The sequence below is a fragment of the Erinaceus europaeus genome, chromosome 14 (genome assembly GCF_950295315.1).
Source record: "Erinaceus europaeus chromosome 14, mEriEur2.1, whole genome shotgun sequence".
In the NCBI taxonomy this organism is placed as follows: domain Eukaryota; kingdom Metazoa; phylum Chordata; class Mammalia; order Eulipotyphla; family Erinaceidae; genus Erinaceus; species Erinaceus europaeus.
The window spans coordinates 10819165-10834116 of NC_080175.1; the positions used below are offsets into that span (position 1 = coordinate 10819165).

The following is a 14952-nucleotide window of genomic DNA, read 5'->3' on the forward strand; positions in this document are numbered from 1 at the left end:
GCTTTTCATCTTTACCTAAGTAAAGGCACCGGCTCACAGTTTGTCAGAAGGTAAAGAGATAAAGAGACAATGTGGCCATACTGCAGATGCTCTGCTAGTCTCGGAAGCCTGCTGATTTCATGCTCAGCCACTCTGGCTTTCCTGGCATCATTTTAGGAGGTAAGATTGCAGGTAGACACCCCAACCATTTACTGTGCTCATCATTTTCCTACGACTTCAATTTCTCTTCTTTTTCAAAGTTCAAAGATTAGCTCTTTGCAAAAGGTAGCTGTCTGGGAGGAAGCAAGTCTATTTCATAAAAGGTTACATGACTTTCTCCACCAGAAACTGCATTTCTCTGAAATACCAACTCGTGATAAAAGCAGTGTTTTGGCAATTCTGCAATTGACCAGCTTTCAGCACTTACCAAATCGACCAGGTTGTCATCCAAAGACTCTCCTTCTGTGCTTCCAAAGACAGTGATGTGCTTTTTACCTAGAAGCAGAGGTTTTATTTGTTTTTTTTTTACTTTGATGACTTTATTCTAGAAATGCTGATATACAGAGTTGCTGTTGCCACAGGGGCACAATTCCACCAAGCCTTCATCCTTCTCCACCATAGCACACGGGAGCCCCAACTCCCCTTTCCCCAGTAGAAGTTTTTTTTTTTTTTAATTCCAAGATTTTTATGGTATAGAAATGATATGTACCTGGGATAAATGTTTTTAATTTGCCTGAGATTTAAACTTTCCCTGTGATGAGCCAATCACTGAATCACGTAAGCATTCTAATCCAAACATTTACATTTTCATTATGTTTTTTTTTCTTTTTTCTCTGTTTGCCTCTAATAAAATAGAAAATAGCTTAGCTGCTAGATACTAAGTGAATGGCCATGTGTCATCAAATTTAAGAGAGCATAAATTGTAGGGTGCACCATCGTGGTCACCAAAAGGGAGAAAATACTCAAATCATACTGACACATTTCTGAGGCCGTGGCCGTAAAATGCAATTCAATTTTGTCCACGTTCAATGTAGGAAATAGGCACTTTGAGTCAAAATATATGGTCGGTACAGAGGCATCCACTGGAGAGTTGATAGACCTAAATAATGGATTTCATGCCTCATCGTGTGGAATTTTAGCCAAAGGAATCTGTCATTCTAAATGTACACTTACTAGAAAAGCAGTGTTGCTAGTATCTTATCAAGCACCTGATGGTCTCAAAACCCCTTGAAAATGTCATCACTTGCGGGGCTGATTATTTTTATTCCTTTTTACTTCAGATAGACACACAGAGAGAGGGATTATCACTACAGCACCACTTCCCTGGTGCCATGGCAAAGCACACACCATGTGGGGTGAGTAATCTCAGGTCCCCCAATGTTTGTGGTCTCAAGTCAGAAGCTACAGCTGTAGTCTGAAGTGAAAGACAGAGTGACTGCTGAATGGCAGGTCTAGAAGGAAAGGCCAGGCCTACAGCCTTCCATCTCCCATTTCCAGGGGTCAACCCTTCTGGGCCTTAGATTGGAGTGGACTGGATATAAAGCAGCTGTGAGAAATTACTGTCATCATCATCATCATCACTATCACTAGGGCTTGGCTGGAGCTTCAAGCCTACACAATCTTCCTGGGGAACTCTTCTCTCTCTCTCTCCCTCCCTCCCTCCCTTTCTCTCTCTCTTTCTTTCTTTCTTTTTCTAGACAGACAGAAGGTGAGAGGAAGGGAAAAACAAAAGAGATGAGGATCACAATACTACTCACTGCTAGTGAAGTCAACCTCTTTGCATGGTTCTCTGTGATGCTGGGAGTGGGGGGCCTAGAACGAGGGTCTTTGTTCATGGTCAAGTATGTGCTTTACTTGGTGAGCTACCTCTCAGCCCCTGGGATACAGGCATTTTATTCCACCCTCAAGGACCTACCCAGATCCTTGCCACCCTGTCTGGCTCTGAGTCCTGCTCCACGTCTAAGACTAGTTTCTACCGGCTTCCCAAGACCCACTTAGGTTTCAAGAATTGTGCTTAAGTGAACAAGACTCTCAGAAACTCCTGAGGGTGTACAGCCAAGTTCAGGATACCAGAAAATAAATAATTGTAGAAAGTGGGCTGGCAAGATAGTTCGCTTGGATAGTGTACCTGCTTTGCCATGCACAAGATCCAGATTTGAACCTTGCCCCCACGTTAAAGGAAGCTTCAGTACCATGGTGTGTCTCTCTCCTCTGTGTGTCTCTTTGCCTCTTTCCAACTGGAAAAGACAGAGGTGTGAAGCCCCAGCTATGACAAACAAAAGGTAGGATAGGAAGGAAAGAAGGAAGGGAGGAAGCGGGAAGGGGGAGGGGAGAGGAAGGGATGAGAAGGGAAGGAAAGGAATGGAAAAAGGAAAGGAAGCTGTACAAGTCTTTGTGGCTAGCTTCCTACAGGTAGTAAATACAGAAAAGGTTCAGAGCATCCACATCAGGGTGGGCAAGTCAGAGAAGAAATGTATAGCAAGAAAGTTTGGTTTTTTTGTTGGTTGTTATTTTTTGTTTTGTTTTGTTTTGTTTTTTAGCTAGAAAGGTTTTAAGGCAGGAAGACCCAAAGGGTCCCTACTCAGTGAAGTCAGAGGCACAGGGCAAAACCTTTCAGGCAGGAAGAACAGCATGTTCAAAGACCCCGGCATGGTAAAACAGAGTTGAAGAAACAAGCCTGTGTGGACAGGTAGGGTAGCTGTAGTGTCACGTGACAGCACTGGGACAGTGGCCTCACACTATAGGGAGGACCTCTTGGACTGGGCCATTACTGGAATTCCATGGCATGAACCAGCAGCATTTTGTTTTCCAGCACTAACTTTCACAGAAGGGTGGATGTTTTTTTCATTCCAAGATTTATTTCTTACTTAAGAAATTGGTTTTATAACAGAATAAAAGGCCGGAGTATCACTCAGCTCTGGCTTATGCAGTGCCAGGGATTGAACCTGGGAACTTAACATGTAAGCCCTGTGCTCTCTCCACAACGTTTTTCCCAGCCCCTACTCCAGACATTTGATGAACTGACTCACTGCGTATTTTGGGTTTCTTGTCTAATCTACCTATGTTGATTTGATCCAGGCAGCCTGAAAGATGGGGCAATAGATTAAGCATTGGACCCTCGAGCATGAGGTCCTGAGTTCTATCCCAGGCATCACATGTGTCAAAGGGATGCTCTGGTTCTCTCTTTCAATCTCCTTCTCTCCTCCCCAGACCCCACCTCTCTCATAAAAAAAAATGATTTGATCCTTTCCAATCTATACGTTTACTCACTTTCTGCAAGATTGGTTATCTCTACCAGGTTAGACATTGTAGTCTGATTTGTATGCTTTATGATAAGCCCACTGGATTTGGGGTTGCTGATGTTTCCGTCCTCTAGCAGTTTAGAGATGCTTTTAGAAGCAGTTCCTGCAATTATATGACACCGGGAACCAAGAGCATTATAGATGTTGTCCCACTGTTCATGGTCCTGGGTAGATATTTAAGAATTGATTGTTAAGAATCAATATGTTAAATGTATTGAATACAACCATGAAACAACTGCAATAAAATGTTAATACATCTTAAATACTATTTCCCAGATTGATTCTGGAGTTGTAGAATGGCTGTTCCCATCCACTGGGTTATTGTCCATAATGCTGATAAAGACTGGTTGGTGGGGCCAGGTGATGGTGCATCTGGTTGGGTGCACATGTTACACAGTGCAAGGACCCAGGTTCAAGCCTCCAGGCCCCACCTACAGGGGGGAAAGCTTTCTGAGTGATGAAGCAGTGTTGCAGGTGTCTATCTCTCTCTCCCTATCACCTCCTTCCCTCTCAATTTCTGTCTCCAATAAATAAATAAAGATAATATAAATTTTTTAAATACTTAAAAAAAAGATCAGTTGGACAATGTTACTATTATTTCCAGAAAACAGACATTTTGGACCAGGAGGTGGTGCACTGGGTGAAGCACACACATTATAATGCGCAAGGACCTGGATTCAAGCCCCCAGTCCCCACCTGCAGGGAAAATGCTTCACAAGTGGTGAATCAGGGATGCAGGTGACTCTCTATCTCGTTCCCTCTCTTCCCCCCTCTCAGTTTCTGTCTGTCTATATCCAATAAATAAATAAAGATAATAATTTTTTTAAATTGACATCTCAAGAAATGAACCTGAAAAGACTCAAGACCTGGGGCTGGGTAGTGGCAAACCTGGTTGAGCGCACATGTCGCAATGCACAAGGACCTGGGTTCGAGCCCCCAGTCCTCACCTGCAAGGGGAAAGCTTTGCAAGTGTTGAAGCAGTGTTGCAGGTGTCTCTGTATCTCTCCCATCTCTACCATTCCCTTCCCTCTCAATTTCTGGCTGTCTCTATTGAATAAATAAATAAAGATATTTTTTAAAATTTTAAAAAAGACTCAAGACCTCATTCTCAACACCCTTATTTATTTTAATTGGTGAGAACCATTTAAGAAATGCTTACTCTTAGAAAAATGATAATAGACAAAGTCTTCACAGCCATCATGCAAGATGTAGGGCCACATGGGTTCATGTTCCACATTAAAGACAGCTGTAGTGATAACTACATGTTTAGTCCCAGAAGACAGGTTTAGGAAGCTTCAAGAGCTGAACTCAGTTGGAAGAAAGAGGGGAGTATGTAAGACCTTGGGATTCCATATGAGACTCAACATTCTTCCTATACCTCCAATTTTAGTATCTGAATGGCCTCCAAGAGCCTCTCTGTTTGGTTTATCTAGTCAATAGATCAGATGCTTTTCTGCTTCATAGATTCAAGAATTTGGAGCTTATGGATCTACTATGAAGAACGACCATCTTCTATGGCACATAAACAGCTCTTGTCAGAAGCATTCATTTGACTAGACCAAAAAGCCTCAATCCCTCAAAGCTTTTTTTTTTTTAAATATGGCTTTATCTTTACGCATATGTAGTGTCTGGATTTAGATAAAATAGCATTTGGCTTAGCTGAAGACCTGTTTCCATGAGCACTTGAAAATGATATGTGATTAACCTATTGAAGCGCCAGCTAGCACAGCAGGTCCAGCTTCCATCAGTTAGACTGCTTGTAAACATGCAGGTACTTGTGCTTGGGAACAGCACGTTTTCATTCTGCAGACAGGCACACTCCTATGTAATGGTGTCTCTGCTAGTCATTTGCTTAGTGCCTTTTCTCATAAGTGCCGAAATAAAGGAACCCAGCCCCAACCCAAGTGGCAACACATTTCCATTTCGAATGACAGACCCACATGAATGAGGTTTAGGTCTTTGTTATCAAATTCCAGGGGACTCTCCCTACCTCCTTCCGGAATGGATCGATCAGGGCGATAATGGAAGGGAACTTGTTGATCAGATCCACATACAGGTCAACCATCTCCGCTGCACTTTTCAGCATGCCCGTCGTCACTTCATACTTCCCCTTGCTCTGATAAAGTTAGGGAAGATGACACAAATAAAAGACAAATGGTGAGCTCCTCAAATGCTTGCTGCAGGATTCCAACTCAGGTTGATTTCATGCAAAAGACCGTGAACACTCCTTGGGGGCCACATTTACATGAGAAATCTGTGCATTTTACTTGGGAAATCTATTAAATGTTAACTTGGGGAAATCGACCATCATTCTCCTTGATACCCCATACAGCTCTTCTCAGTGAGTTCAGGTGAAGAATTGATTGCTCCAAAAACCAAGGACAGAGGAAGAAGGGAATCATTTTCTACTTGGGTTTAGGATGTGGTTCAAGCTGTCTGTTTGAGTAGAATGAAAATAACATGAATTCAGAACAACAAACAGAATAGCAACACAAACCTGCCCACACACTAGACCTTGCCTTCTGTTAACTCACAGAGAACAGATTTCTCCTACCATATACCATACTCTAAAAGTTGAAAGCAGGGTTAGATTTTTTTGAGCACTACACCAATTTGAAAATGTAAAGTGATTTATGTGACTGCAATGCATTCTCAGGGAGCAAAACATAGTAGAAACATTATCTTAAAAGTTATGAATGTGACCTCATTCATTCCATATTTGGAAAGACATCCCAAGTCATTAAACATAGCAAGTAAATATGGCTAGAGGATCTAGGGTAACAACTTTTTTTTTTTTTGCCACCAATGTTATTGCACTATGAATCCACTGCTACTGGAATCTTTTTTTTTTTTCTTCAATTATATACAACAGAGAGAAATTGAGAGGGAAGGAGATAGGGAAGAAGAGAGAGAGAAAGACACCTACAGACCTGCTTCACCACTTGTGAAGCATCCCTCCTGCAGGCTGGGGTGCGGGGGGTGGGGGGAGTTGAACCCAGACCCTCATATATGGTAATATATGCACTTAGCAGGTGCACTGCCCAGCCTCTCTACGGAACAAAGCACCCAGACTGCCAATACAAAGAAAATAATTAAAAAGAAAAAGAAAATGGGAAGTGTACGTGTATAAACCAGAGAGGTTCTAAGAGCTTTCCTAACAAGCCAGTTTCCCAAGCCTAGAGCTTAATTGTTAGTATGTTAAACCATGGGACTGAGAACTACAACTAAGCTGTATGGCCCCCAAGTGATTTCTCCCTGGTGATGCTCGGGCCACCTCATCCAAGTTGTGGACATTACTGAGAAGGACTTGACTGGATAAGAGAATACCCCAACCCCATACACACACAGGTTTTAATAACTCTTTTGTTTTGTGATACATACTTTTTAAATTATAAAAGCGAAGAAACTTGGGAGAACTGTCCTGAGGGGGTTATTCAGTTCCCATTAAAACTAATCACTTTTTAAAAAATTATTATCTTTATTTATTTATTGGATAGAGACAGTCTGAAACTGAGAGGGAAGGGAATGGTAGAGAGGGAGAGTGACAAAGAGACACCTGCAGCACTGCTTCACCACTCACAAAGCATTCCTCCTGCAGGTGAGGGCTGGGGGCTCGAACCCAAGTCCTTGCACTATGTAACATGTGCACTCAACCAGGTATTCCACCACTCAGTCCCCAACTAATCACTTTCCTTGCTTGACAAAACCCACTTGTATCAACTAAGTGATTATGTGTATTCAGTAGAACATACCAGTTTGTTAAATTATTTTAAGTTTCCCCAACTGAAATGTAAGCAACTAATTTTAATCATTTTTATTATTGAGTGTTTACATATAAATATTATAACATTTTGTATTATTTTTAAAAATACATAGCTCTGTTATTCTCTCAGCATTACCTAACTTGACTTTCTCATGCCATTTATATTTGGACCTCTCAAACCATATTAATTTAGAAAAACAGATTTGTTTAGAAAATATACAGATAAGCCTCTAACTATTGAGTTTGAGTTTTATCTGTTTATTCATTTGCCACTAGTGGTATCACTAAGGCTCCATTCCTGCACAACTCCATCGTTCCTGGTGACCATTTTCTTTTCTTTCTTCTTTCTTTTTAACAGAGTCAGAAACAGAGAGAGAGGGAGACATCTGCAGACCTGTCCCATTGCTCAGGAAGCTTCCGCCTCATCCCACCCCACTCCCCACACACAAGTAGAAACTGGGGCCATGAGCCTCAAACTCAGTAATGTGTGTTGTCTACCAGGCGAGCCACAATCTGACCCCCTGAGTCCTCATTTTAAAGCAATGGCATCTCAACGAACAGGTGCTATTCTGGAAAGACAAGAACACTTACATAGTCCATTAACTCATGGGCAGCACAGTTGATGGCGAGGTACAGATTTGTTCCCAGCTCAAGCCCCAGGTTGGCACAGATTCCTTGTATCAAGAGCAGCGGCTGCTCTATGGTGTCATAATTAATGATTAAGCAGCCAAGATGGGACATCTTGCCAGTGATCTGCTGCTACAGGACCAGATGACAGTCATGCAGGTAAACAGAGGGCACATTCAGGTTCTTGGTGCTTCTATGGTAAACACAGTTTATATAACCAGACACAATGCTCCAGGGTGAGGTCCTACAAGTCCCTACAAGTCCCGTTTCTCCGTAGGCACTTAAAGCTATCCAGTAGTTTACTTGTTGTTATATTTACTCACTAGTTTCCTCTACTGATCTTGTGAGAGAACATATGGTTTTCCCCTTTACCAAGCCTTCTCCTTCCTTGTCCAGCCCCCTGGCCCATTTGCTGGTTCTGAGGTCGGCAGCACTAGGGCAAGGGAGTGACTGCAGGCTTTAGGCATTCTGTACTGCACCTGTGCACAGCCTTATCCTTCTTGGGTTATCTCTAGGCTTCTTATGGGTGATTCTTTATTATTGAAAATTTAGACATAGAACAGGTGCACAGCAGGTATTTAAATATCATTGTTTCATGCAGTTTCATTTTATAACATCAATGGGAAAAATATATTTAAAAAAGCACAATCCTGGGCGGGGGTAGATAGCATAATGGTTATGCAAAGAGACTGTCATGCCTGAGGTTCCAAAGTCCCAGGTTCAATCCCCCGCACCACCATAAGCCAGAGCTAAGCAGTGCTCTGGTGTTTCTCGCTGTGTCTTTCTCTCTCTGCATCTCTCTCAAAAATAAAATGAATAAAATAATTTTAAAAAAAGCACAATCCTGGTCCAAGCTGGAAGAAACAATTTTATTCAAGTGTCTGCTTGTGTTATATTTTGTTTCACCTAGATCCCAAGTTTCTAAGAACCTGTGACCAGCACTGAGGAGTTGCTGTATCTCACCCAGCACCCTGAAATCACCAAAGGTATTGACTAGTCAAGTGCATTTGACCTCCTGAAGCCCTTGAAGTCATGTGGCCAATTTTCACGAGGAAATCTCTGCTTGACTCTTGAGCGAGGCTCTGTATCCTAGCGATGGGGCGTCTGAAATGGTGCTTTGGAGGGAACGGCTAAGGAGACTGGCGGTATCTTTTCTGCCTTTTCCTCTCTCTCTTTGATAGAAGGAAAATTAAAATCTACACATCCTCTGTGCCCTGAGCTAGTTACCAACCAGTTTCAACCTCCCAAATATTTCACCTACAGGGTAGTAAGTATAATCCTGTCACTCAGTTGTTCCAGCATCTGTGACAGTGATGGCCAGGTGGCCTGCTGCCAGAGAAGCAGGAACAGATGATATACCAGCTCTGGAGGGATACCCAGAATGGCATTCCTGGGTTTGTGCTGCTGGAGTGGATCACAGTACGATTTTATTGTGTCAGCTTGCATTCTGGAGCCAAGTGGCTGTGAGAAAGGACAGTGGCAGGCTCCTATCAGTAGACTGTGTCACACAGCAGTGTGCTCAGTGAATAAACTTACTTGGCCTCTTTTGCTTCCATTAAGTCCTTTTTTGGTCTCTGCTTTTAGAGGAGGGGGCTGTGGGACAGAAGATAAAAGATAAATCACTCAGGATTTCCAGGCCTATTTGTGGCAGCAGAGAACTCCGGGTCCTCTGGCCTGTCCTCTGCTCTGGGGTCAAGCCAGTCATGCTGAATGAATCAATCAATCAATCAAAATACCTCCCTCGCCCTCTCCCTACCCCCCCCCCAACACACACACCATTCTAGAAACTGTCTACTTTTAAAGATGTATTGTGAGAGAGTGGGAGGGCCAGGGCATCCCTCTTGGGGTCAAACTCAAAACCTCTTGCTTGCAAGTCCTGTACTTTACTGCTGACCCACCTAGCTGGCTGAGACTTTTACCCCCCTCCCTACCCCCAACTCTCTTGAATTCTGGCACAGACTTTCTGCAGTTTATTCTATATTCTGCCTCCAGTTATGTTGACTACTACATTTCTGCTCATATAAAGGCGACCCACGTGTTCTGAAGGGCTGTGTGTGGAGCTCCTTTATACAGGAGGACACAGAGTCCGAATTCTTCTGCAGGCTGGATATGACTTTCCAAAGCAGACAAAGATGATTAAATCAGGTGAGTCTGGGTGTATAATGTCATTTGAAATTAACAGCAAGGAGATGCTCTCCACATTTTTGAGTATCAGCAGCATGCTGCTATCAGAGAGTTGGTCTTTGAAAAGATACATTAAAAAATGTGTGTGTGTGTGTGTGTGTGTGTGTGTGTGTGTGTGTGTGTGTGAGAGAGAGAGAGAGAGAGAGAGAGAGAGAGAGAGAGAATCACATGAGACACAGAGAGAGAGAGAAACAGAGAGGGAGAGGGAGAGAGAGGAGAGAGAAGGAGAGAGAGAGAGAAATCAAGAGCAAGAAAAACCAGAAGACCACTTTGATACATGTGGTGCTGGGAATTGAACCAGGAATCTCAGGCACTCAATTGAGTTAATTAAATTACTTCTCCAGCCACCGAAAGATACACTTCACTACCCAACATTTTCTGGCTCTATGAGCTGAGGCATACTTGTTAAGAATCAGCATGATTCACATTCAAGTGCATGTGTTTGCAGAGAGTGATAAAGCTGTGTGTGGAAAGAAAAAGAAAAGAAAAAAGAAAAGAAAAAAAGGTCTGGTGACCAAAAAAAAAAAAAAAAACAGTGAAAAAAATGCAGATTTATGACATCAAAATTTAACAAGAAGGGTGTTCAGGGAAGTGGTTAAGCTGGTAGAGCACAGGAACTTGCATCGCTGGGGCTCCTGGTTTAATCCCCAGTGCTGCAAGTACTGCATGTGCTCTGGCTTCACTTTCTCTCCCATATCTGAAGAGTTATTCCATGACATGAATTTAAAAAAGTGAACCTTTAAAAACTTTTAAGATATAGTTAAAATGTAGCTAACACGTCAATGGAAAGCATGTACAGTGTATAGAGAGGATTAAGGCCTTTGTTACATAAAAGACTATTATAGTAGCAAAAAAAAAGCCTTTATTACATAGATGTCAGTAAGAGGTGAACACTAAAACAAATAGGGCAAAGGAACAAGGTAATAGGCAATGTGATTTGTGCAGAACTTTCATACTACCTTAAGCCTCAGACACATGAGATACTCCTGCATCTGCCTGTGTGTATAAAATACAAAAGAAAGGCAAGAAGGCCACACTAAACAGAAGTCCCTCGAGAGAAGGGATAGGGACTCAGGGTGGAGTCCCTGATGGGAAGTGGGGGTGGCTTGCAGCAGGGGCATGTGACTAGCTCTACCAGTATTTGGATTTTCACAGAACATTTGAGAACCATTTGCATCACTGGAAAATAAATTAAAACAAAAACAAACAAACAACAACAACAACAACAAAAAACCACCTGAAAGTCAGGGTGACTGCAGAGACCACAATGAGCCTAAATTTGCCAGCACTAAGCTGGATTTCCTGGACCTGCTCGGACAACAGTCGGGGATAGGAATTACTCTCTGCTGTGCCGGCCTTTATTCTGAGCTGGTGCCCAGGTGTGGGCTCTCCCAGGGCTGGGTGGATATCACACCTATTTTAGGGATGAGGAACCAGAAGCAGAGGGGTTTTGAAACTGACCCCAGGTCATGCTGCTGATCCAAGGCAAAGCAGAGTGGAAGGTGAGGGTTTTAACCTCGCCAAAATGAGGTCTCTGCAGGTGGATCACCCCAAACCGAGTTGACCTCCTAGAAAGCACTTCCAGGGTGATACTTAGAACAGTTCTGCTTAGGGGCTGGGCTATGGCACAGATGGTTAAGCACACATGTTACCATGAGAAAGAACTCAGGTTCAAGCCCCCACTCTCTACCTGCAGGAAGGCCACTTCACAAGCAGTGACACAGCTCTGCAGGTGTCTCTCTCTCCCTCTCTCTTTCTCTCTCTCTCTCTCCATAGATATATTCATATCCTTCCCTTTCTCAATTTCTGTCTGTCCTATCAAATAAAGACCCCCCTCAAAAAGGGGGGGGGGAAGTGGCTGTCAGAGGTGGTGGATGTTTAGTGTAGGCACCCAGTGTGAGCAATAATCCTGGTGGGAAAAAAAAAAGAAAAAAAAAGCAACTCTGCTCAAATGGCAGTTGTAGGTCTCAGCTGCCCCACTCACCCACTGCAGTTAGGAACTGTGGCCTCAAGGCAGCACAGGAGTCTTTCTTCATGTTTACCATTAGATCTCAGTCCCTATCGATACTAGGACAAGCTACTGCTTCCTAAGCAAGTTTCCTGAAAAACTCATACTATTTCTAAAGAGCTCTTTGCTTCCTGTCTATTAAGGAAGAAGTCATCTTTGATTTAATTCCATAATGGTCTGTAGGTTAGACATTAGAAAGCCTAAAAGCACCACTAACTAGATATCAAAGATGGTCTTTACATACCTGCTCAATTGTTCTGTTAATGTGTTTCTGGATTTCCAGAAGCATCTCCACACCCTGTAAGTAGAACAGTAAGAAACTTCTATAATTGTACTCTAGAGAATTTTATTATGAACACTTACAACCCACATTACGATTTCCAATCAGAACATTTGGAGGGTCTCTGGTAAGGCATCCTGTTTACTAAGCAAAGATTATCAGCTCTCGTTTGCATTTGGCTGATAGAAATGAGAGGCTTTTCCTCAGTATCTTCATTGTTCAGAACCAACTGGTTGGATTAAGCCACCTTCAGTCACTCTTTTATTTTTGTCTCTCAACCAACCTTCTGCAATTCAATCACAGGTCACCAAGGATTCTGTGTTACAGTGTTTAAACGAGTATAAAGTCGCTGTCACATAAAAAGCCAAAGGGCATGTTTTGATGAGGGTAAGATCTGCATCTGCAGACAGATAAAGCTACGCCCCAAACTTCTGGCATCTGAGTAGCACAATGGATACTAATTAAAAGAAAGTGCTAAAAATAGGTTCTATGGTGTAATGGTTAGCACTCTGGACTCTGAATCCAGTGATCTGAGTTCAAATCTCAGTGGAACCTTATAGTTTGGGAGTCGGGAGGTAGCGCAGTGAGTTAAGCACACGTGACGCAAAGCACAGGGACCAGTGTAAGGATGCTGGTTCGAGCCCCCGGCTCCCCACCTGCAGGGGGGATCACTTCACAGGCGGTGAAGCAGGTCTGCAGGTGTCTATCTTTCTCTCCCCCCTCTCTGTCTTCCCCTCCTCTCTCCATTTCTCTCTGACCTATCCAACAATGATGACATCAACAACAACAATAATAACTACAATAACAATAATAAACAACAACAATGGCAACAAAAGGGAATAAATATTTTAAAAAATAGAGAGAGGTGCTGGCAACAAGGATCTGAACAGGAACTGACAGATGTTGAGTCAGTTCTAAATACTACTCTTCACAGTTGACAAATTGTGTGGTAATGATTATTCTACTTAGAAAAGCATTTATCACAAAGAAGTCATTTTGAAATTTTGTTTTTACAAGTGGTTTTCATTAGCTTTGATAAAATATCAATTTATTACCAAAGAGGAGACAGCTTCGTGCACTGTGTTCTGAAAACATTCACTCTAGGACACACTAGAGTCTCACTGATAGGAGACAGAAAGAGGGATACTGACTTATCCATGTCATTAAGGAATTAATAGGACACCATAGAGTAGAAAAGATGTGACTCAGAACCCCTTCATCCCACGTTTCCTACATAGGCAAAGTAGCCTGCTAGCTAATGGAATTCCTGATTAACAGATTAGGCCGCTAGGAAAGTACCAGTTTCCTCCCAGTCCTGCCACAAAACAGTAAAGAAAGCCAGCTACCTCCACTCCCTGAATAACTGCCAAGGTCTACATACTTACTCTCCCAGCTCTCTGTGCATCATGGGCATACAGCACTGAGTAGTGAACCAGAGCTCCAAGGAGATTGAAATGTGTTCATTTCAGTCTCAGAACACAACTTGCTTCCCCCCTTCTCCTGACTTTCCAAAATTCTCCTCCTCCTCCTCCTCTTCTTCCTCCTCCTTTAAGATGGAGACAGAAGAGGCAGAGAGGCAGATAGAAAGTGAAAGAGGCCACAGCACTGCAGTGTCCTCCAATGTGGTGGGGGCCAGGTTTGAACCTGAGTCATGCACATGGCAAAGCAGCATAATAGCCAGTAGGTGAATTCACTGGCCCTAAAATAATTCTGTTCTCGATTTGTATTTAATCCCTCCCCACCTCCCGTATCACAGAACCTGGGGAACTACACTAAGAGCTCATCAATGGTGAAGCACATATGTGTAGTCTGTAATAATATAAAGGTACTTGTTTGGCTGATAATCCTGGATGGGGTATGCAGATCACTTCTTTCATTAAATTCAGCTTCCCAGGCGATGATTTCCCACAACTGACCAGAGTGGCCATCAGCAAAGGCAGAATTAGCTTTGTGGGCTGATCCTGAAAGGGAGGGGGAAGGTAGGGAGAAGAGATCAAGAAGAAAAAGCAGAAATGGGGCTTATTGGTATGGAGAGGCCCATGGTTCTCTGCCATAGAATATGCTAGATACCAACCTGGTGGTGTTTCAATAATGCCATATTTAGGTAGAGAGGAATGTTGGTCAGCAGGGCACTGGTTTTGGCAATGGCTAGTGACACTGCCCCAATGGCCATGCTGCCCCAGAGCACGGGTTCAGGAGGTTCTGCAGGTACAATAGGTTTCTCTAGCAGAGAATCCTTCCTGCCTGGAGGGAAAAATATTGGTAAGAGACTCCTTTCTAGTAGGTCTTGACTATAATAAGACTATGATCAGGGCTGGGTGGTGGCACACCTGGTTGAACGCACAAGTTACAGTGTGTAGGGACCCAGGTTTGAACCCCCAATCCCCACCTGCAGGGGGAAAGCTTTGCAAGTGGTGAAGCCTTGCTATAGGTGTCTGGCTCTCTCCTTCTCTATCTCCCCCTCCCTTCTTAATTTGTGACTGTCTCTATCCAGAAATAAACATAGATAATTAAAATAATTTTAAATAAGACTTTATGATATTTTTTTAATTGCCACCAGGATTATCTCTCTGGCTTAGTGTTGACACTATGAATCCACTGATGCTGGTGGCTTTTTCTTTTTTCTTTTTTCAATAGGACAGAGAGGAATTGAGGGGGAGATAGGGAAGGAGAAAGACAGACAAACCTGCTTCACCACTCATGAAGTGGCCCCTGCAGGTGGGGAGTGGGGACTGGAACCTGGGTCCTTGTGCATGGTAACATGCAACTGGGCATGCCACCTCCTACCCCCGCCCCCAAACTCCTTGGT

General features: G+C 43.1%; 1 protein-coding gene and 1 non-coding gene across 4 annotated transcripts in view; one reads left to right on the forward strand and one right to left on the reverse strand.

The window, feature by feature from the left end:
* ENO4 (enolase 4) overlaps positions 1–14952 on the reverse strand; it is a 32202-nt gene that overhangs the window by 4351 nt on the left and 12899 nt on the right. For 2 of the 3 annotated variants that reach the window (XM_007518477.3, XM_060171218.1), the window contains exons 5-12: positions 14218–14387; positions 13973–14104; positions 12108–12161; positions 9208–9264; positions 7636–7803; positions 5272–5397; positions 3250–3445; positions 407–474 (exon numbers count right to left, since the gene is read on the reverse strand). In XM_007518477.3, coding sequence (XP_007518539.2) covers positions 407–474; positions 3250–3445; positions 5272–5397; positions 7636–7803; positions 9208–9264; positions 12108–12161; positions 13973–14104; positions 14218–14387 — 971 coding nt within the window. The remainder of the gene's footprint in view (positions 1–406; positions 475–3249; positions 3446–5271; positions 5398–7635; positions 7804–9207; positions 9265–12107; positions 12162–13972; positions 14105–14217; positions 14388–14952) is intronic. The other variant, XR_009544637.1, reaches the window with a different exon arrangement.
* TRNAQ-CUG (transfer RNA glutamine (anticodon CUG)) lies at positions 12627–12698 on the forward strand. The gene has a single exon. It is a non-coding gene; the product is annotated as a tRNA-Gln (tRNA).